Genomic DNA, 22805 nt, shown 5'->3' with positions numbered 1-22805 from the left:
ATATAACTCAAAAAGAGGGAAATAGTATCGAAATTATCCTCTTATATATATTTTCATGTATTTCTTTTTTTTTTTTCTTTTGAGAAAAGATTTTGATTGGAGTCTTGAAATTTCGGGGAATTTTAGATGGATGGTTCAGTGGAAAAAGTCTCAAAATTATTTTTGTACAAAGATTTTCAAAAGTGGGTGATCACTAATCCAAACGTTATTGCAAAAAGTCTCTTTTGAACCAAAAAAATGAAAAAAAAACAAAACAAAATTCCATTTTCTTTTTTGAATGCGACACGAAACAAAAAAGGTCTATTTCTTATTTTTGTTGGTTTATTATTTTTTTCTAGAATATTTTGGACAAAAAAAAAAAGAATAATCCCTTTTTAGACAAATTCTTAAGAAATTATTTATTCATTTTTTGCTGCCGAATATAATTTAAATAAAATTGGTTTTGGTAGTACATGCAATATGGTAGAAACTAGAAAGAAAAACCAAACAGCTTTGCAGTAGTATGTATGGTTGGCTGTTAATCCTAAGGAAATCATTATTAAGGAAACTTAACACAATTAGTTTTATTAATAATTTTGAATTTATTTGTATTTATTTGTATTTTAGAAAATCTCTTGATTTTAGTCTGATTATGCGCTTATAATGTCTAATTTGATAGTGCTCGTTTTTGCCTAAATCTCTCTTGTCTCTTCTCATCTTTATTTTACTTTCTTAATTATTCAATTTTTATAAATCATCAGCTACTAACTGTCTTTGTCTGTGGAAAGACTTTCTTTCCAAACTCCAAAAATATCTCTTATCTGAACTCCCACTGGTATATCAACTTATCACACTTCACCATACAAGAGAAAGAGAGATCAAAATTCAAGAGAAGAAACATATGGATCAGATCAAACAACAAAACATGATACAACAATTCAAAGGCCACACAAGGTTGCCGAATTTCGCAATCCCGAAAAGATATGATCTTCATCTGAATACTGATCTTTCTGCTTCTACCTTTTCCGGCACTGTTCTCATTGATCTTAAAGTCGTTGAAGCCACCAAAGTTCTTGTTCTGAATTCTCTTGAGCTTCATGTTCATGAAGTTTGCTTCACAAGCTCTTCCAACCAAGTAACTCTTTGTTTCTTGCTTGATCATCTTACATACATATAACTTGTTGGTTTCATTCCGATTTTTATTTTTATTTTTTATTTTTTATTTTTTATTCACTGAAGTGCCGTCCGAGTGACGTCATTTTGGACGGCGAGGATGAAATACTTGTGCTGGTGTTTGAGGAAGTGCTTAGTGTTGGTGAAGGAGTTTTGAGGATTGAGTTTTCTGCTGTCCTTAATGAGTACTTAAAAGGGTTCTACAGATGGTGTGCCTTCTCTCTCTCTCTTTTTTTTTTTACTTATTTGTTTGTGATTTCATGAAGTACTTACTTGGATGGAGAGGAGAAGAAGAACATGGCAGTTACTCAGTTTGAAGCTGTGGATGCAAGGCGGTGTTTTCCATGCTGGGACGAACCTGCTCTTAAGGCAATAATTTAATCTACTTTTTGTTTATTACTTATTTTACAACCTTGAAATGCTTGATTTGATTTATTTAGTAATTTAACCTCTTTTTATTTGCAGGCTACATTTAAAATAACACTAGATGTACCACAGGAGTTGATGGCATTGTCCAATATGCCAATTGTTGAAGAAAAGCTTAATGGAAAGGTCAAAACCTTATACTTTGAGGAGTCTCCTATCATGTCAACGTATCTAGTGGGGATTGTTATTGGTCTATTTGATTATGTTGAAGATACAACAGCTGATGGTATGTGTATAATATAAGTGAGATAGGCTATATGTTTTGTGAATTGTAGTGACTTTTTCATGGAGAATTCTGTGGTAAGGCACAAAAAGTTATCATTCCGCTACCATCAGATCATCCCAAAATCATATTATTAGTAGAAACGAATGCAGAATTAACGAAATCTATTGAAGGTCTGATGGTAAAAATTAGCGTCGTATTAGTAAGTTAAATTTTCATAGCATACCGAAGAATTCTACTTCTTTCATTCGGTTTTTACAGTCAGGAATTTTGAACTGTGCTGCAGGGGTTAAAGTACGAGTATATTGCCCGGTTGGGAAAAGTGACAAAGGGCAGTTTGCTCTAGAGGTTGCAGTCAAGACACTTGAGCTATACACCAAGTAATATCTAACATGTTTGTTTTGACTAGATTTGAGGAGTTTTACATGCTATGAGGTTCATATGGAAACTGGTTTTATGGTGTCAACTAGGTACTTCTCAATGTGCTACCCGCTCCCCAAGCTCGACTTGGTTGCAGTTCCTGAGTTTGCAGCTGGGGCAATGGAGAATTATGGGTTGATCGTGTACCGTGAGAATGAATTGCTTTATGATCCGTTGCATTCCACAACTGCTAGGAAACAAAGAGTAGGTCTAAAGATCTTTATCATTTTTGAACTTACATAAGAAAGGAACTGACTGCATTTTTCATGTCAGAATGCGATAGTGGCAGCACATGAAGTAGCCCACCAATGGTTTGGTAACCTGGTGACAATGGAATGGTGGACTCATTTGTGGCTTAATGAGGGTTTTGCAACATGGGTAAGTTTTGAGTATTTTAAATCTCAGTAGGAACATGCGCCCTTTATTAAATTTTACACGACTCTGCCACTGTTTGTAAATTATGGTATGCCCACTTGGTCTTGTTACTTGCCAGGTAAGTTATATGGCAACTGATATGTTGTTTCCCGAGTGGAAAATATGGACTCAATTTCTCGACTTCTACAGTGATGGCCTAGGCATGGATGCACTTGAACAATCACATCCAATTGAGGTAAGTACTAATAAGCAACAACCAAACTGCTAAAGTTTTACCACATTTGGCATCTTTTAGTTCTCCTTTTTCATTCAGATTGGCATATATATATATATATATGTATGTATATATATATATATATGTATGTACTCTATATATATATATTTTTTTTTTTTCAGGTGGAGATACACCATGCTCGCTCCATTGAGCAAATCTTTGATGCTATCAGCTATAACAAAGGGTCGGCGCTTATCCGAATGCTGCAGAGTTATCTTGGAGATGAGTTATTTCAGGTCTGAAAGCTAATGTCCTCAAGTTTTTTCAGCATAAGGTCGTGTATTTTATCTCTTCATTTGAGTGGCTCCATTTTTCAAGCAGAAATCTTTGAGTTCATACATTAAAAGATATGCGGAAAAGAATGCAAAGACTGAAGATTTATGGGTAGTTCTTTCAGAGGAATCTGGTATTAAAGTTGAGTCACTTATGGATGCTTGGACCAAGGCAAAAGGATACCCTGTTATCTCTGTAAAAACTAAGGGCCATACATTAGAATTTCAGCAGGTATAATTGATTAATATATATCAATCAATATGTATTAAAAATGTATCACCTGATAGATTACAACCTACATATATTAAAAATATGCATGTGTGTGTGATTTGTGGTCATATGTTGCAGGCACAGTTTCAGTCATCTGGATTACATGGTGATGGACAATGGATTATTCCAATAACCTTGGCCGTTGGTTTGTATAAAAAAAACAAGAATTTTCTTCTGGAAACTAAGTTCGGAGAAGTAGACGTGTCTGATCTGGTTCATTCTATTGATGGAAATTCTAGTTCATTGAATGAAAAAATAGAAGAGCAATTTGGTGAACATTTATGGATCAAAGTTAATGTTGATCAAAGTGGTTTCTACAGGGTAAAGTATGATGATAATCTAGAAGCTCGCCTGAGGAAAGCAGTAGAGAACAACAGTTTGTCAGCTATTGATAAATTTGGTAACCGCCTTTTCCCAGTTACAAAATCTTAACAAGATAGGACTGTCCTCTCCTGTTATGTTCATCCACTAAAGCCTTAGAATAGGGGAGAATTAATCTTGGGGAGTGCTCATCAACGAGATTAGACCAATTCTTGACTAAAATTTCTCTCTTTTTATGTACCAGTTCCTTTTAAATATGCATGAAGCTAATTTTCCCATGAGCTTAAGCTATCTGAATGTATTAAAAACTGAATATATAATGACAATTTTAGCAAGTCTAAGGATTTGAACTTAAAATTTCTTGTTCCGATACCATGTTAGTTTACCAATTACCCCAACAGTTAGTACCGGTTTACTTTACACATCCACTATGCCTGTGTGCTCTTGATTCTTTGCCATTGCGTCCACTGATGCATATAACTAACTACCTTTGGTTTCATGTCAGGCATTTTGGATGATGCATACGCTCTTTGTGTGTCCGGCGAACGATCATTGTCATCTTTGCTTTCCTTGATTAAAGTGTACAAAAGAGAGATTGATTATGTTGTTCTGTCAAAACTCATTGATGTAAGTAGAAAATACTTCTATATTTCTCATTCCCAATCCCATCTCTTACTTGCAGCAATATGACATGTGATAAGTTTTTTAACAGACTTGCTATGATGTAGTGGAGATTGTAAGCGAAGCCATTCCGGACATAACAAATGAACTGAAACAATTCTTTATTAATCTTCTCCTGTTTCCAGCAGAGTAAGAAGAAAATAGTACAAGAACACGAAACTAATATTAGCCCACCTTTTAACAACTTTAAGATTTTTTTTTTTTTTTTTTGGGAGAATCAATAATCTAAGACTTTCATATGTTTTGTGCCTATAACTAAATATTCTAAGTGTTGGTCCAACTCTTAGGGCATGTTCTTTTGTCAAAAAAATTAAAAAAAAAAACAACTCAAGTTTCAACTTTATTCAAGTTCACGTTCTTTTAAGTTTCAACTTTATTCAATTTTATTCAACTTTATTCAAGTTCTAACTTCAATTCAAGTTATAACTCAAATTTAACTCAAAAACTACATTCAAATTACACTCCAAAAAAACAACCCCTTAATAAGCTGAGTTTTTAAAAGAATCTTAGTTATAAAGCTAACGCTTTTGCTTTTTGTGACTAAAATTGTTGGTTATGCAGGAAATTAGGTTGGGAAGCAATACCTGGAGAGAGCCACTTCAATAGGCTATTGAGGGGAGAAGTCCTTCAAGCCTTGGCATTTTTGGGCCAGGAAGGCACACACAGAGAAGGATTACAACGATTTCAGTCATTCTTATATGACAGAAATACGCCACTTCTATCGGCTGATACAAGAGATGTAATTATTAATAGGCCCTTTTCGCATGATATATTTTTTTAAGGCCTTTTATGAAAAGCTTATAAACACAGTAATCATTTAAAACTCGTCCATATGTGTGGATCTTAGAAAGTGGTTTATTTGTTCTGCATATGTGTGGGTCTTCGAACGTGGTTTATTTGTTCTGCAGGCTGCTTATATTGTCGTTATGAGGAACTGTAGCAGCTCAAACAGGGAAAGCTTTGAATCCATATTAGATGTTTATAGAGAACCAAATACGGTACTTCAAGTGAAGGAACGCATTCTACGTAAGATTTTGTTGCCCACTTGTCTCCATCTTTCTTTTTGTTGTTCTTTTTGTTGTTCTTTTTCCATATTTCTGTCGTTTTGTGAGATTTGGTGTCGTATTTCACTTTTCACGTCGTTTACTCTTTTCAATCGTCTCGAGTTTCATTGTCGTTTTACAATTTGTTTCCCACTTGTCTCATTCATTGTCTCTCTCTCTCTCTCTCTCTCTCTCTCTTTTTTCCTTTTTTCCTTTGGCCTTTTGTCTCTTTCATCCTCCTTTTCAAGTTTGATGTTCGTTTATATTTTTAATTTAATGGTTACTTCTCTTGTATTACGCTTTTGTTGTCGTTTTAAGAATTTATTGTCGTTTTTATGTTTTCTCTGTCACTCATGTCTCTTGTGATGTCGTTATCCATGTTTCTTTCTTATAATTGTTTTATTTAGTGGTCGTTTTTCTGTCTGTTGTCGTTCCTATGGTCGTTTTTCTCATTTTTTGTTGCTTTTCCTTCGACCTTGAACAGGTTGGTTGGCATCGTGTCCAGACCCGAATATAGTTGTTGAGATTCTCAACTTTTTCGTGTCCGAGGAGGTACTATTTTTGTTTTGCACAAAATATCTACTTTTTGCATCCTTAATCTATTTGCCACTTGTATTGAAATTGTCTAATAATTTTCAGGTCCGAGATCAGGATATTATATATGGACTTTATCGTATAAGCTTTGAGTGCCGTGAAGTAGCATGGAAATGGTTGAAGGTATATTGTACTTCTTGGGTATCAATAATATAATTGACTGTTAAAAAATAAATGTTTGAAGAAACAAATATTAATACCAAATGGAAATATGGAAATATGTGATAACGTTCTCATTTCCAAATGGAAATATGGCAATGAAATAATGTAAAATATTGATGTATATATAGAGAGAGAAGAAAAGCATGGTATAGGAAATTAGTAATAAACCCTTATCACAAAGAGCGATATTGAGGCCGGTGATGAATATATATATATATATATATATATATATGTATGTATGTATGTATGTATCTGTATATATGTATACATATTATTATATTATGCAGGAGAAGTGGGACATGATATTGGCAAGATATGGAAGTGGAATACTACTCACCCACTTCATTATGGGCATTGTCACTCCAGTAAGCAATTAATCAGCCTATCTAGTCTAGTCTAGAGATAAATGTTCAAGGAGTCCTATGCTTTTATCCGCACATACGCATACATAAATTTCTTTTTTTTTTAATGTGGAATAGAGTACTGTATCAATAATTATAATTTACATATTTACGGACAATACCTAAATATCATATTTATTCAAAACCAAATATTTTTCTTATGCGGTGGTAAAAGATATGTTTTTTATTTTCTTTCTAAAATTCCCAAAATTATACGAAATGTACAATTTTTTACAAAAGTTTTCCACTTTCTGATATTATGCAAGTGTTATTCTGGTATGCAGCTTTGCAGCGATGGAAAGGCTGAAGAGGTGGAAGCATTTTTCGCAAACCGCACATATCCTTCAATTGCTATGACTTTAAAGAAAAGCATTGAGAAGATCCGGATCAGAGCAAGGTGGGTTCACAACATAAGGGAAGAACATGATTCTGATCTTCTACACTTAGTTATGCAATTGGCTGCACCAACAAACTGATACTGCATTGTCACAATTTCAACACTTATGCGTGCTAATTGTATATTCAACAGCTAGGATAAAGAGAGAGAACCACATTTTAGTACTTATAGCAATATTGTTGTACATATAATGTTTTATATGCATGAACATTATGTTGTGCTTCAATGGTTCTGATCAACCGGAAGTATTTCGTCTCCAGTGCTAGTTGTATCTTGGTTGATGGAGTATCCGGAATCATATGCTGATGTGATCATGCCATATCTCTCTCCAAGACTGCTAATTCTTTCGTGAACTTGAAGCATTGTTGGCCTTTGATTTGGAAATGGCTGCACACACTCAGTTGCTACTCTTAGGACCTCCATGATCTCATAATCAAATCCTTGTCCACATAAAGATTTATCAATGGCATCGCCAAGAACAAAATTAGGGCTCTTTGAAACATGATTAGTCCATTCCACTAAGTTATTGTAAGAACTACTAGTGGAAGAGCCGGCATTGATGGCTTCCCTCCGTGTGAGCAGCTCAAGAAGCACAATTCCAAACTTAAAAACATCATCTTTAACAAAATCTGACTCCCACACCCCACTATTCACAAGGAAATCGGAATCGTCTTCATTCGCGTACTTAAACATTACCCCTCCGTGATTCGAAATGATTGTTTTGCCAAAATTCGATATCTTAGGCTCGAAGTGATGGTCTAGGAGGATAGATTTGGAGCTTATCGCGCCATGGACTAGACGAAAATTGCAACCATGATGGAGCCATGATAAGGCTCTGGCAATTCCAATGGCAATTTTGAGCCTCAGAGGCCATTCCAGGATTTTAGGCTCACCATGTAACAAATCATGGAGGTTCCCATTTGACATGTGCTTGTATACCAAGAGCATTTGGTTATACTGTGTGCAGAAACCCAATAAGGGGACTATGTTGTCGTGTTTCAGTCTAGACAAAGCCAAAAGCTCAGATAAAAACCGGCTCTCGAATTGTAAGGAGTTGTTGAACCTCTTAACCGCAAGAAACAAGCCATTTTGAAGAGTGGCCTTGTACATTGTCCCCGTCTTTCCCATTCCTATGACATTGTCCGTGCTGAAATTGTCTGTTGCCTTGCAGAGTTCCGCCAAGCTTATCCTATTAACTAATATTTCCAGCCCGGGAATCTGTAAAATTTAGACATCAGGATAACTGCTCATGAACGCTTCAGTTGAAATTTTTGGCTAAAAAATTGAAACTCAGTTTTTATAAGACAATATTTTAAACGGAAAGGGAGATTCAAATTTAAGCCATATAAATATATAAAACACATATACACGTGTGTGTAAAACATATAAAACTATTGTTGGATTATCGATTCTCCCAAAAGTTTAAGATGTAAAGAGGTGGACTAACAACAGTTTTATGCACTCTTCTTCAATTCTGTGTGTAAAAAAAATCTTGAATATTGGTATAAACTAATTGTTTTTAAAAAATGAATAACGAGGGACCAATATAACTTTAACTACAAAGTCAAGTCATTTTAAGCTAACTAAGCATAAAATGACACATTCCAATAACCTTTGAAATACTAGCAAGAATGGTACTACTATATATTGGAGAGAAAGATGAATACCTCGATGTTGTGATTCAACGTTGGATAGTGAAATAGCTCATCAGTTTCTTCTTTTGTTCTGACCCAGTTTTGCAGCCTGTGAAGTACCATAATCTTCAGTTGCAACCAAGAGAAAGAAAAGTATATGAACAAAACTGCAGCTGATACCACGTAACCACTTATAAATCCTATTTTGAATGAATCCAATTTTATCTCATGAGCTGTACTGATTTTGAGGGTCATATTGGTGTATGTGTTCGACCACAGAAGTGGTAACAGTACTAAGAAAGCAAGAAGGATATAGTGCTACCAAGACAAGCAGGTACTCAAAGTCAAGCAAAATGTGTGTGTATATATATATCCAAATCAATGTCATGTTGCCCATTGGAAACGTTTTAGCTAGTTTTGTCATGGTCGGAACTTGAAAGGAAAAGGGCCAAAATTAAATGTTGTCTGCAATGTTACCATGCATTGACTCACATGTCATATATGGCGTGCTCTAAGGTCCTTATTCGCCGTAACAACTAAGTAATTAGAAACTCTGGTGGTAAACAATATTCAATGCATACAGCGATACCCGAAAGACAATCCAAGCTAACAAAGCAAATTTTCCAAGTCAAAGCACGAGTTCAGTAGCAAATATCTATATATATATATATACACATACATATATATAGTGACGAATTGAGGAATTTTTGTCAGATGGCTAATAACTATAACAAAATTTAACAATATACGCTTATCGAACTTAATCACGAATGTTAGGATGATACTAAAAAATGAGAATTCGTAACTCATGATCGGTTTCTAAATTAAAATCCACCTTACTTGATTTAATAGCATTGTCATTTTTTTTCTTGTAGTAATTAAAAACTCTTCTAACTTTCTTTCAGAAAACCTTTCGATCATTGTCAATCAATTGCCACCTAAATATATATATATATATATATATATATATTAATCATCGATCCATTCTTATTTTTATTAACAAATCAACATGCGAACATAATAAGTATTGTGTATTTAAGTAACCAAACTTATAGTATATAAAAAAAAGAAGGAAAAAAAACACTAATCAAACCCTATATATTCACAAAACAATAATGATTATACTCAAATTTCTTGAAAAATTCAATTATAAACTATGCAATATTTAAGTAACCAAACCTATAGTGTGTGTGTGTATAACACTAATCAAACCCTATTCACAAAACAATAATAATTATACTCAAATCTCTTGAAATTTTTTTTACTATAAACTATGTGATATTATAACTTAAATCAAATGAAAAGAAGTACAAACGACAGAAAACTAACACGCCATTGAAATAGTTAAACAGCGAAAGATTTAATCAAAATGAAAAAGACAAATGAACAACGGCAAACGAAATTGACACCAAAACGACGTAAGGAGAGTAAAACCTTACCAAAGGCCAAAAATGACAATAAAATTTTTAAACGACAAAGAACAGAACTTTAACGTTCAAATGAGAAACAACAGAAATACATAAAACGAATAAGAAAAACGACAATAAATACCTACTTTCTAGAAGCGAGGCAGACTGGCAGGAAGATATGCTCCTAAGTCCTAATGGTGCGCATTATTATAAGACAGCCAAACGACAAGAAACTAAAGAAGAAAAATGATAAAATCGTTGAGCGACATTAAAGAGAAGAATAACAGTTAAAAGTGAAAATATGAGGGGGAAAAAAAAAAAACCACAATAAGGATGTAAATGACGCCAAAATGAAGAAGAATGGAATTTGAATCATCGAGACAATAATAAAACTACAGTAAAACAGAAGAGTAGCTGCAAAATAAAATAGACCAAGATATGTAACATAAAAACGATAGGAATTTCGTAAACAACAACCAATAAAAAAAAATCTTAAATAAAGACAAAATGAAGGACAGCATAAAACGATAATAAATACTTAAGCGGTAACAGACAAAAACGTTATTAAGAGAGTAAGCAACAAACAAACAAAAAACCACACTAAAATAGTTAAAATGAGACAAACAAAAGAACTACTCTACTAGAAACGACAACGAGCCGAATAAACATGAAAAACGACGATGAATTATAAAACGACGTTGAATTTATTCATACGAGATCAATAGCTATAATTTTATTTCAACTGAATATATTTTTATTTTAAATAAATAAGTAAATAAACTTGTGAGAAATTGTACATTCTCAGAATAATTGAATCATTATTTTCAAAGTAATTGTGAAAGAAAAGAGAGGCATAAACACAGGATTTGGGTTCGGAAAAAGGGAAAGAAAAAGAATAAGAATAACAAGAAAAGAAAAATTTAAAAAGAAAAAAGGGCAAGTGCGAACTGGAAGACACGTGTAAGGTAAGAATTGGGAGGGGCACACGTGCGAAGGGAAAGCAAGAAGAGATGTCATGTCGTAAGTAGCGAACAGGTTTTCTGTTTAGGTTTTTTTTTTTTGGGTAATAATTAAAGTAAAGTTTATAACGTTTAACTCTTCCGCTTACTCTCTCTCTCTCTCTCTCTCTCTCTCTCACTTCATCGTATTTCCACGCCGCCGTAAACTCCTCATATCAGTATCATCTCCTCTTAAACTCAAAACTACCAGGTACTTTCATTTTTTCCATTCCCAGTAACTTCGTTTAAACATGCACACGCACACACATATATATACACACACACATATTCTCTTTGTTATATATTATACATATATACATTTAACAATGCAAAATATATTTGTGCTTTTGAGTTGAAGAATCTGCTGCTGTGCTCTTTCCTCCAAGTTTTCTAGTTCTCGTTTTTATTTCTTTCTGCAACTTTTATCTTTTGCATCAGGTATGTTTGCATTACGGCTTATTATATTTTTTTTTTCTAGCTTGAGTTATATATGTCTACAATACATTCCACTTCTAACTGTTATATATTTCTTGTTTTACTTGGAAACAATTATTATTATTATTCTTATTCGTATTTATTGTTGGTATTTCCTTGTGAGTTTTTGAAACAGGGGACATGGGTTGTCAATAATTTTGCTTTAAGTGGAGTTTTGAGTGTGCCTAGCTTTGGAAGAGACAAAAAAACATATAGGATGTTCTTAATTTTGCTTTAATGTGATTTTCTTTAGATGATATAGAGATTGGGGCTTCTAGAAAGTTTAGGTATCTTAGATCTATAGTGCAGTATGAAGGAGATATAGAAGAGGATATTCAACATAGGATTAAGACAGGGTGGGTTAAGTGGAAGAATACTATGAGAGTTTTATGTGATGGTAAGATGCATATTAAGTTGAAAAGAAAGTGCTATAGAACTGTAATACGCCCCGCTATGTTATATGGTAGTGAATGTTGGGCCATTAAGAGACAACATATATCTAAGATGAGTGTGGCAAAAATGCGTATGTTAAGATGGATGAGTGGCCATATGAGAATGGATCGCATAAGGAATGAAGTTATTCATAGTAAAATAGGTGTAGCATCAATAGAAGATAAGGTGCGCGAAAGCCGCTTGAGGTGGTTCAGGTATGTCCAACGTAGACCGCTAGAAGCACCAGTTCGTGCTTGGGAGGACATTCTTATACCTAATACTAGGAGAGGGAGGGGTTATACCAAGAATTACGTGGACCGAAGTTGTTAGGAAAGACATTTTAGATCTAGGCCTTCAGGAAAGTTTAATTTTGAATAGAGCCGTGTGGAAAAGTGAAATCCATATAGCCGACCCTAATTAAGTTGGGATTAAAGCTTCTTGTTGTTGTTGTTGTTGTTTATTTATTATCATACATGGAGTTTCTCTTAGACAAATGAGAAATCTTCTCAATTATGTTTCTGGGGTTTTTTGATAATGCATTTTTATATAACTTCAGCCGTTGAGAAAGCAATTATACTCTCTGCCCTTGAGCAAGAGATAGTAAAAGTCTATATATTCTCAGTAATTTGTATGTATATATGTTCAATATGGGTGCTATTTGTCGAGGGTACAAGATCTTGTATATACTGAATTTGATCTTCAAGAAGCAGTTAGCACTGTACAATACTGATGGTCAAATTTCTGAATGCTGAGATGTGCAATATGTTGGTTAATTCTCACTAAATCAGTACGTTTTTTGATGAATATGATAGCTAAAAAGTATGTAAACCAAGACTTCCAAGGCACCATGTCGATACAATGTAATAAGTTAGACACTGTATCACATGAGATTTCCAGCATTTTTATTTTGCAATTTTGCATTTGCAATCTACTCTGCGTTTGGGAAGTTTTTCTTCTGTGAAGCCTTAATTGACTTGGCTGCATTAGATTGGCTTAATTTCAACCTTTAAACTTTTTTGGGTTCAAAGTTTGGAGCAGAGTAAAATTCCTAACTAGCACATTTTGGTTGAAACTGGTTTCAGGATAAGTATAAGGAATTCCTCTGGAATTCCCCCACCCCTAACTAAGAAAAACAAGGTGAGCTTGGAAAGTTCGTGGCACGGCTTTAGCTCAACCATTGATGGAAGTTGAAGAAGACCGTAAACCACAACTAAATCCAGAAGTTGCACCTGACAAGGGAAATAAAAGTTCCGTGGCAAATTTAGCTATGAAGGGCTTAAGTTGCAGTAATAACTGTGAGGACACTACAACTGGAATGGAAGATTGGTTTGACGACAAAAGTAAGATTCCCAAGGATGTAGATGTTGATATAACTGGAAGTAGAAATCCTTCTAATATCGCATTGGCTGAAACGGAGGACCCCAACGCAACTGAATATTCAAGCTCATTTGATGGCACTGCTGATGACAATGAGAATTGTTCTGGATTTAGCGAAGGAGAAGTCGAGTCACAGTTTTTTGGGGACAACGGTTTTGGATCTTCATTTGATGCCTTTGGTGGTCTATTTCAAATAAGGTAATGTGCGCTAATGGTTTATGGTTTCCATTAAAACCATGTGACGAAATTTTTTGAAACTCATTCCGCTTTCCTGCTTTCTGTTTTAGGAAGAAGAAATTGACGAATCATTGGAGGAACTTTATACGCCCTGTGATGTGGCGCTGCAAATGGATGGAATTAAGGATCAAGGAAATCGATTCACAAGCGTTGAAGTATTCCAGAGAGATGGAAGCATATGATCAGGCAAAGCAAGGATTTCATCAATTTACTCCGGACGGGTTTTGTTCAAAGTCATGGCCTTTTTTGAGTCAGTACAACGGAAAAAAAGCTATGAAGAGGAGGAAGCGGAATAGAGTTGAAGATACACCTGATCTAACATCATACATGTCACAGCATAACCTTTTCTCCTATCTTGGTAAGGCTTAACATAATGGTTTTCAAGTCTCAACCGCAGAAATAAATATTGACTTTGGTTTATGATATATTGCAGAAAATAAGAGGCCAGATCCTGATAGCACTTTGTTGGCTGATGATTTTGGTAATGCAGGTAATAATCTGCTTGAACTGAAGTGTTTAAAAGTGATTTCTAATATCCAATACTTCTGAAAGAGAAAGGAGAAAGCAAAATAATCCATACATGTGTAAATCTGAAGTGTCCTGAATTTTTTGTTAATCAATCTTAATAACTATCATTCGAGTCTTTTCTTTTCACTTGAGAATTTTTCAATTTGGGGCAGTAGCCACAGAGAAGATTGCTGATTGTAATGACAAACATGGCACGGATGACTGCACATCATTCGAGTTTAGAGACGGTGATAGTTCGATGGAGCATGTTCTTTGGAAGATTGAGACATTGCATTCTCGGGTTAAGAAACTGAGGGGTCAAATTGACATGGTGATATCCAAAAACGCGGCAAAGTTCTCTTCCTCAGAGAACTTGAGCCTCCTTGCACCTTTAGACGTGCAGACCAGCTCAGCTCATAGTCCTGCATTCTCCGCTGGCAATGGAGACGAAATATCTCCGGGAGCTATGTACGCTACATCTCAACATTTAACCGACTATAATATTGGTGATCTGGTTCTTCCTGAAAGCGTCGTTTCGAGCTTTGAAGAAGCCTTCTCTGTTCCTGATATTATTGAGAGCACCGTGGGACTGTTGTCTGCTACCGATGTTACCCTTCATCAGCCTCAGTTTGGAGACTCAAGTGAAGATGTAAGTACTCCTTCTCCAACACTCTCCAACTTTTTCCATAGCTAACTAGATAATGACTTACTATAGTCAATCCTCAAATTAGAGGTTTTGAACTTGTGCCAGAGCTCTTCCCAATCTCCCCCAAAAGGTCAGAAACTTAGTAGACTAATACCAGACCGTCTAAATCATATTTCTTAGGTACTGGATTGTTTTTAACCTTGATCATAGTAGTTCCAGAGTTATCCTTGGACCAACAAATCACTCTTAACTCAAGTACTGGTATTGGCTTGAGACCTTAGAAATTCCTCTCGTGTTTTTATAGTTGGCTTTCTAAGAGTCACTACGGTTATTTTGCTACTGTTAACCATATTAGGTGAACCCCCCTTCATCTAACAATAACGAAGTATGCTTAACAACTAACAATTTCTCTGTCTTTTCTTATCCTCTCTTCTTGGCAAAAGAATTTAGGACTTGATTAGTGCTAGGTGTACGGACTCTTTTACCAGCTTCTTGATGCGAACTCACATGGCAGCTGGTAGGCAAGTTGTCATTTTTCCGCTAGTAGATGTAAATTTATAATTCTAATTGACATGACACTTGCACCTATCAATAAAAAATGACAACTCGCGTGCTATATCAATCTTATAGAGTGCGGAGCCCCAGCATTATGTTTATAAGATATTGACTTTCTTAACATAGATCAGAGTAGTTCTAGACGGTTTTTTAACATTTCCTTGGATCAAAACATCACCCTTGACTCAAGATTATAAGACCAAAGAACTCCTTGTGCAGTCACATTTACCTTTCCAAGAGTCACCACATATATCATAAAAATAAGTTTTATAGAATGTTTAATAACAATACCGATTTCTTTCTTTTTGTTACTTCTCTTCTTGACAAAAGACTGGAGACCTTATATATTCTATATTCGATATTGTGATGTGAAGATTGTGGATGACGTCTTGATACATGAGGAGGCAGCTGAAGGAGTGGGACACAGTTGTCTCCAAAGAGTAGTTAGTGACCAGCCCTTTGAGGAACCAGACATCGTGTGTGGACAAGAAGGCATGAATCCTAGTTCCATTCCATCATCAGAATCGCAACCTGATCCCGCGACGTCGGCGGTGGTGGCGGCGACTGGTGGGGTTGTTCCACAGGAGCAGTCAAGTCTAAAATCATGTCTGGCGTCAGATGTCCATATTCCCATCATCAAGAGAAAACGAGGGGAGAGAAAAGCTGGTTCGGTTGTTTGGAACAAGAGATGCTCTGGCGAGACTGATAGCCAATGACTTCCCAAAAAATAAAAATTAAAAAAAAAATCCTTTTGGGATGTTTATACTCGTTGAATGATTTGACTTAACATAGTGCTTGTCTTCTTTTTTCCACAAGCTTACATAAATGACTGTTTCTTTTCCTCATATGAATTAGTTAGCATATTTGTGTACATAAGGAGTTGTTTTGATTGACCATGGCTTATTTTTGAATTACTGTGTTTTTGGGGGTTGTTTTACTTAGGGTAAATGCAGAAGTAGAAGCTAATTTTTTTTAACAAAAAAAGTTGGAAGTCAGAAGTTAAAAAAAAAAACAGAAATAGTAGAAAATATGCAAATATGAAAAGCATAAGAAAGTATATAGGCTAACTTTTAGTTATAGAAATTAATAGGTCATAATTTGTCAAATTATGATTCATAACCAGTAAATTATGGATAAATTTGTCTAAGTTATGGTTCATAGCTAGACAAGTTATGGACAAAAACTGTGAATTATAGACAATAAATAAAAATAATAATTTAGCCTATTTATTAATTTATGTAAACTATTGGCCTATTAATTTTAATTCATTTCAAGTCTTAGCCTATTTCTCTCTTTCTCCCAAAAAAAAATGCAACTTAACAAGATAACTATAAATATCCATTTGCAAAATATTTTATTTTTTAAAAAAAAAAAAAAAAAAAAAAAAAAAAAAAAAAAAAAAACTTAAACCATGTTATATGTCCAACTGACTTTTGAATTATTTACTTAAAGTGGCCTTATAAACTGATTCTAATTTCCATTTTGAGTCCCTCCTTATCTATCCCTTTTGTTCACTTTTTTTTTTCCCTTAAATGTCTACTTTTAGAAGAGGAAAATTTAATTGTTGAAAAAGATTACTGATTCCTTTTTCATATCTGTACAACGATTTATAAACTGTTTATATGAAAAATTAAAAAAATGCAATTAAAAATATCCGTCATTGGATGCGTTTATTGTTAAAGGATCACGCGAGTATCAACTATCATGAAATGCCTTTAAAATGGAAAGGAAATTTTTCTACATTCGATGAACAATGAATTTATATTTCTTTTTGAGAGATTCGATGAACAAAATATAACAAATATAAAAAAAATGTGGTTTATGTATGATTTATTGGTGGGAAAATTATGGGGTTTGATTAATGACATAATAATAATAATAATAATAATAATAATAATAATGCCAGCCTCAAACTCAATACTGGCCGCTTAGGTTGGATCATTCTGTTTTGCAACACTTGATCGTTGTCTGAAAACGTGCACGTGTTCGTATCTCCGCATATCTCAACTTCATTGTGACCTGCACGTGATCTGTTGGCATATCACCCAAAAAAAAAAAAAAAAAAACCGTCTAGGGTCTCAAGTCTCAAACTTCAATTTACTGAAAAGGAAAATAAGAGAATTATAAAATATTTACTTAACAAATCAAATGCAATATTCCACATTATATTTCTCAATAATTTTTAAAGTATGTATCCTTTCAAATGATTAATTTCTTAACATTTCAACCCTTCAGTCAAAATTGGGATATGAATTATGTCTTCAAATAATGTCACCGGATACGTATGGACATGGAATAGTAAAGCTTAGAACTTTAAAAAAAAAAAAAAAATTATTACTGCCAACTAAAAAGTGTTAAATAGGAAGAATTTTTCTTTTTTCCAAGTTCTATCTATATGGTGTGATTAGAAAAAATTTACTTTGATAGACCTTTTTCTGATCTCACCGCAAAGCAAGTATTAAAATGTTAATCTCAAAATTGGGAAAATTTGTTGATACAAAGGGAAAAAAAAAATACTTTGATACACCTTTTTTTCTTTCTGGAAAAGATTTTGCAACAAAATTTGTGCACCGTTGTTGTCCTGAAAATTGAACTTTGATCACCTTTCACTGGCCAGTTGTTCGTAATTTGATTACAAAATAAAAGTTAAAATGTCTCTATCATCACACAAATGTGTAATTGACCTTAAATTTAGGGGAAAGCTCATAAAGATACTAGTCATTGAATGAATATGTGTAATTTGTTAAAAGATTTTTAAAAAAAGAAAGTCACTGACGTTTCGCTCGTTTGAGTTAAAAAGTAAATTCATGTAAGAGAAAACCTTATAATAAAAAAAATTAAATTTAAACTTTTGTGACAGAGAACATTGTAATAAAAACTTGAGCTGTATTCGAATTAATGCCAACGGACCTAATGAATTATTGTCACTTTCCTCCCTTTTATGAGAAGCTCTTCATTCCATCCCAAAGTGGACAACATGCTTTCTATGGTCTACATTTGCATCAAAAGCAAAAGATGACAGAAAACTCTATCCTTTTGACCCAGAAAAAAGCATTTGTCAAATTTTTGGCTATACTTCATTTGATTGTTCACTCTTTTGAGAGAAAAATTACACACTCAATACTTTACTATCAACCTTGTTATGAAAATTTGTAGACATTAATTTTGAGAAAATGAGTAGCTATATATATAAATATATACACACTTTTATTCCCTAAGTTAATTGGAGATAATAAATTAGTTCAAATCTAAGCTCCAAGTAGTTTGGCAGAACTCCTATAGATAGCCAAGCTTCTGCCAACATTTGATAATGGGGGCAATCCCAAATCCAACATCCCCAATGATAATGTCTTATTCCTTTTCTTTTTTTTTTTCTTTTTCTTTTTCTATTTGGAGCAGCTTTTAGGGGATCTCGAAGATGACTCCACCAAGAGATGAATCATGATGCCATCCATTGGAAAATTATTTATAAACACCCTGGATCTTATAATGCCCCTTCTCCTATGGACCATATTACTCTCCTTTTTAGGAGGTTTATACAACAATTTTCTTCCCTATTTTCAGCATCAATATCACAAAAAAACCATCATTTGTACTTCATATACACATAAACACATACATACATGAAAAATGTTAACATCACTCTTTCTGTTATTTTCTTTCTCATTCTTTGCATTCACTGTTCAAAAAATAAGATAATGAAGTCCACGCGTTAAATAGTGAATAGTGAATGCGCTGAATGACAAAGAGAGTGACAAAAATAGTTTTACTAATAACGTGTATTTCTCATTAATATATAATAGGAACAAATAATGAAAAATAAGGAATAAGGCATAAAAGCTAAAAATAAACTCCAACTTGTGAACCACTTCAATATAGCTCATGCACATGAAAAGAAGTTTTTGGTACCTAGGTTTGAGAAATGAAGTTATAGGCACAAATGGTTTGTTTACTTTCACATTATATGATTCTATTGTCCTAATAAAAGGCAGGCCGGGCATGTCTTAATGCAAATTAATGCCCCAACTGTCTTCCATGCTAGCACTAATCATAGTAATTTAGGAAAACAAAACATGATTACGAGGGTCTAGTCCTTAGAAAGTAAATGATAATTAATTATAAAAAAAAAGTTATTGAGGGTATTTCAGTAATTGCAAATGATAAAGCTTACAATTTTACTTTGGGCTTTGAATTTTGAAATTCTTTTTCTCTTTCTCTCTCTATCTTTGTGTAATGAAAAATCAAGAGGAATCACGCCTGCCAAAGCAAAAGGGGAGATAAGGGACTAATAAAGAATGGGGAAAAAAGGGAGTAAAGAAGCACACATTGCATTTGCCAACCCCATTTGTTTGAGTCAATAATATTTCATATCACAAATACATACAATATTTTTCTTGTTAGAATTATAGAAGCAAAAGGCTTCTCTTCTCTTCTCTTAACTCAACCCAAATGAAACTTCTTTGCTCCTCTCTTTCTTCAGCTTTTTCTTACTCCACCTTCCCACCTTGTTCATGCAAGATCCAAAGTCCTCCCAAGCAAGGTATGCCAACGTAATGCTCTCTCTCTCTCTCCTCTCTCTTCTCTCTCTATATTTCACACTCAATAGTTTTGCTACATATAGGAGTCTTGATCAGTATATATCATCTATACATTATAAGTGACTACTGTATAATCTAGTGGCCCGTTTAGTTCATATGTTTGAATAAAAATTATGTTTTTCAATCTGAATTGGGGCTCAAACTGCAAACTGAACGAAATTTAGCAACATAGCTTGACTATATACTTAATTTTATTTAGATAGATTCATGTACTTGTTGATAAAATGCGGAGATTTAGAATGTTTTGCATATTGATTATCATGTGTATGTTGATACTTTGAGTGGTGTTGTGGTTAATTATCTTGGAAGTTCGAGGATCAAGTTCTCCACCACACAAAGCAAACTCAGTTTAGTAATACAAAAATGCATCATCACTCTTTTTTTAACATGTTAGAGATTGATGTGCAAGTCTTTGTGGAATCCGCGTCATAAGCAATGGTCATAATTAATACAAAAATTTGTGATTGGTTGAAAATTTATGGTAATGATCATTGTTTATTAAATATTAAAAAAAAAATGTTAACATCACTCTTTTTATCATTTAACACTTTCATTCACTATTTAATTAAAATGGAGACTCCAAAAAAATGATGATGCTAACTTTTCTCAAAAATTAAAAACACAAATGAATGCTTGGTGAGAACATATTTGATCATGGTAGGCCTACCTATACAGGACCTATTTTCTTAGGATTCCAAATTGGTCGTAGGCATCCCTAGGCTTGGGTGGGCCGCACCAAACAGAGGCTGAAATTAGATGGGCCTTTGCTCAATCTTGACTTGGGCTACTCTCAGAACAAGGCCCATATAATTATTTGGGTGTTTGTTTGTTTTATTCTTGTTTTTCTAGGAATTAGAATACATGATCATGTGGGAATGCCGTGTGAAGATTCTATGAAGAAGTAGTAAAACAGGAGCAAAAATTATGGTGTTCGAAAGACGTTAAGAATACTTCCAGAGGGGTCCAATTTTGGACATTTGGAATTCTCTTCTAAGAATTTGACTTGGACTCGCACGCTTTTACCACGTATCATTTACGACCAACAAAATGACTTAACTTTTTTCTTTTTTTCCTGGGGTCAATCCCTTTGATACATAACTTACGTACCTTGATTTTCTGAATTCTCTCTCTGATGTCTCTCTTTCTATGCAATCATTAGTAAAGCTGAATTTGTCAAATATGCTAGCTATTCCTTTGTTATTTATTTATTTTATTTTTTAAATTTTAGAACTTTGACAAGCAATTTAGGAACATAATTTTGCTGGCTGAGAAAAATGCATGTAGATTATCCTTCTTCACAAAAAAAAAAAAAAAAAAAAAAAAAAAAAAAAAAAAAAAAACACTTTTCTTTGAGGCAATTTTTACATGTTCAAATATATGGCTTTCCATAGTTGTTGGCTTGGTCAAATACGTATGAAAAAAATCTCACTGTTTTTTTACATGTCGAAGAAAAAAATATGTAATTCGCAATATGAAAAAAATCTCAACATTGGCACATGCAACGTGTCTTTTTTGCATAACTGTGATCGTCACTTCTTGTAGTTTAGTTAAAATTTATAGGATGTCAAAATTATAAATGCGTTACACATGCACTAATATTTTGTGATTATTATTAACATTGTGGCATGTATATATATATATATATATATATGTATATAGAACGAAGCCTTGGTATCAGAGAGCAATGGAGATGGCCAGCCTCTGGAAAACCATTTCCAAGTCCACAGAGGTTCCACCAAGTCCTAATAATGCCACTAATAATCTATGGAAAACCATCTCCAAATCCACAGAAATTTCCACGCCAAATGCTAATTCCAATACTAGATCCTCACAAAAACTGAGGAAATGTACTTCCCTCAAGGTGGCCACTTCCTTTACTAGGGTTTGTCTGTGTGCACCCATTTCTTCCTACAATGAGGTCTTTAGGGGTGACCATCAGATTAATCCACCAAGAAGAAGCAATAGTTATCCGAGATCGAGGCCTTCGTTGTCATCGTCGTCGACGCAAGACAATATTAGGATTCCAAGCGCGAGGCATAGCACCGAAGTGAGGAGGGTTTTCAGGGGAAAGTCATTGACGGATGATGTTTTAATGAGAAGATTTGTTATTGAAGAAGCAATGATGCAAGTGAGGAGGAGGAACCAAATGGAAGTGATAAGGAGGAGAAATATGATGAGAAGAAAGAAGCTCGGGCCTAGTCCTCTAAGGAGAATGGTTATGGCTCCAAATGATGATGATCATGAAGAGGAAGTTTAACCCATGATGATCATGATGAGAAATTATTGTGTTAATTAAAATTTTGGAATATTTTATTGATCCTTGATTTTTCTTCTTCTTCTTCTTATTTTTTTTAGTTTCCTTTGGGGTTTTTTATGCGCATAATAATTTCCACCTTTTTGTATGGTCAACTTTAAAAAAAAAAAAAAATCAAAAGTAGTACTATTGCTCAAATTAAAATATCGCTGCATGGATCATATATATTGACATATAATTTCTACCTAGTTAGGTTGCTTAAATTACTTGATCGCATCATTATTATTATTATTATTGTTTGAGACATGCGTTTTGTTTTTACGAAATGCATATAATTATACACTTATAAGGCTTAATCAAACTACTATATGCAATGTATTATGTATAAATGTGCGCTTAATGAAATTGATTTTATTAACATGACTGAGGGTGTGACATTAGTGAGCACTATATAGACCAGCGCCTCACTTTTCATGTTAACATAAATAATTAAAAAAAAATGTGCATTATACTTAGAAGGAGTCAATATTAGAAGAACTACACCTACTATAAAAAAAAAGGTCAGGATATGATAACGTTTGAAAAGAGACACAACTCTACTTTATAGTCTCTACAGATGAACTGCCTACAACAAGTGCTGACTAATTAACAACTGCATATATAGCTAACTTG

The 22805-nt window shown here is 33.9% G+C and overlaps 4 protein-coding genes across 7 annotated transcripts; 3 read left to right on the top strand and 1 right to left on the bottom strand.

Annotated features, from left to right (window-relative positions):
• The first annotated feature begins 880 nt into the window (after positions 1–880).
• LOC21403302 (aminopeptidase M1) lies at positions 881–7462 on the top strand. Its single transcript, XM_024168874.1, has 19 exons — positions 881–1114; positions 1219–1349; positions 1419–1521; positions 1618–1804; positions 2088–2181; positions 2272–2425; positions 2495–2599; positions 2715–2831; positions 2993–3106; positions 3192–3374; positions 3492–3813; positions 4240–4361; positions 4447–4544; positions 4977–5154; positions 5324–5441; positions 5943–6010; positions 6098–6175; positions 6502–6579; positions 6900–7462. The coding sequence occupies exons 1-19, from the start codon at positions 881–883 to the stop codon at positions 7089–7091; spliced, it is 2676 nt and encodes an 891-aa protein (XP_024024642.1). The 3' UTR covers positions 7092–7462.
• On the bottom strand, positions 7235–8863 carry LOC21403301 (probably inactive leucine-rich repeat receptor-like protein kinase At5g48380). The gene is made up of 2 exons (XM_010103083.2): positions 8680–8863; positions 7235–8230 (listed from the first exon to the last, which is right to left on the bottom strand). Exons 1-2 carry the CDS (start codon positions 8767–8769, stop codon positions 7235–7237), a joined length of 1086 nt encoding a protein of 361 aa, XP_010101385.1. The 5' UTR covers positions 8770–8863.
• A 2329-nt stretch (positions 8864–11192) lies between these two features.
• On the top strand, positions 11193–16141 carry LOC21403300. Of its 3 annotated transcripts, none has more exons than XM_024168878.1 (6): positions 11193–11264; positions 13042–13534; positions 13624–13931; positions 14007–14063; positions 14257–14729; positions 15656–16141. In XM_024168878.1, exons 2-6 carry the CDS (start codon positions 13140–13142, stop codon positions 15995–15997), a joined length of 1575 nt encoding a protein of 524 aa, XP_024024646.1. In that variant the 5' UTR covers positions 11193–11264; positions 13042–13139; the 3' UTR covers positions 15998–16141. The 3 variants fall into 3 exon arrangements, with proteins under 3 accessions (XP_024024646.1, XP_010101384.1, XP_024024647.1); XM_010103082.2 differs by having other exon boundaries at positions 14254–14729; XM_024168879.1 differs by lacking the exon at positions 15656–16141 and adding an exon at positions 15170–15237 and having other exon boundaries at positions 14254–14729.
• A 3445-nt stretch (positions 16142–19586) lies between these two features.
• LOC21403299 lies at positions 19587–22161 on the top strand. 2 transcript variants are annotated; one of them, XM_024168883.1, is made up of 2 exons: positions 19587–19821; positions 21539–22161. In XM_024168883.1, exons 1-2 carry the CDS (start codon positions 19793–19795, stop codon positions 22134–22136), a joined length of 627 nt encoding a protein of 208 aa, XP_024024651.1. In that variant the 5' UTR covers positions 19587–19792; the 3' UTR covers positions 22137–22161. The 2 variants fall into 2 exon arrangements, with proteins under 2 accessions (XP_024024651.1, XP_010101383.2); XM_010103081.2 differs by having other exon boundaries at positions 19587–19831.
• The last annotated feature ends 644 nt before the right edge of the window (positions 22162–22805 follow it).

This window comes from Morus notabilis, unplaced genomic scaffold (assembly GCF_000414095.1).
Source record: "Morus notabilis unplaced genomic scaffold, ASM41409v2 Scaffold388, whole genome shotgun sequence".
Lineage (NCBI taxonomy): Eukaryota > Viridiplantae > Streptophyta > Magnoliopsida > Rosales > Moraceae > Morus > Morus notabilis.
Note: the sequence above shows the minus strand (reverse complement) of the source record. Positions and strands in the feature narration are given on the sequence as shown.

Excerpts from the sequence above, each read along its gene's own strand:
- LOC21403302 (XM_024168874.1), top strand. The coding sequence starts at position 881 with ATGGATCAGATCAAACAACAAAACATGATACAACAATTCAAAGGCCAC. Across the intron at positions 3,107-3,191 it reads TTGGAGATGAGTTATTTCAG|AAATCTTTGAGTTCATACAT; the intron begins GTCTGAAAGCTA and ends TTTTTCAAGCAG. Across the intron at positions 6,011-6,097 it reads ACTTTTTCGTGTCCGAGGAG|GTCCGAGATCAGGATATTAT; the intron begins GTACTATTTTTG and ends AATAATTTTCAG.
- LOC21403301 (XM_010103083.2), bottom strand. The coding sequence starts at position 8,769 with ATGGTACTTCACAGGCTGCAAAACTGGGTCAGAACAAAAGAAGAAACT. Across the intron at positions 8,231-8,679 it reads CGTTGAATCACAACATCGAG|ATTCCCGGGCTGGAAATATT; the intron begins GTATTCATCTTT and ends TAAATTTTACAG.
- LOC21403300 (XM_010103082.2), top strand. The coding sequence starts at position 13,140 with ATGGAAGTTGAAGAAGACCGTAAACCACAACTAAATCCAGAAGTTGCA. Across the intron at positions 13,535-13,623 it reads GGTGGTCTATTTCAAATAAG|GAAGAAGAAATTGACGAATC; the intron begins GTAATGTGCGCT and ends TTTCTGTTTTAG. Across the intron at positions 13,932-14,006 it reads TAACCTTTTCTCCTATCTTG|AAAATAAGAGGCCAGATCCT; the intron begins GTAAGGCTTAAC and ends GATATATTGCAG.
- LOC21403299 (XM_010103081.2), top strand. The coding sequence starts at position 19,731 with ATGAAACTTCTTTGCTCCTCTCTTTCTTCAGCTTTTTCTTACTCCACC. Across the intron at positions 19,832-21,538 it reads CCCAAGCAAGGTATGCCAAC|AACGAAGCCTTGGTATCAGA; the intron begins GTAATGCTCTCT and ends ATATGTATATAG.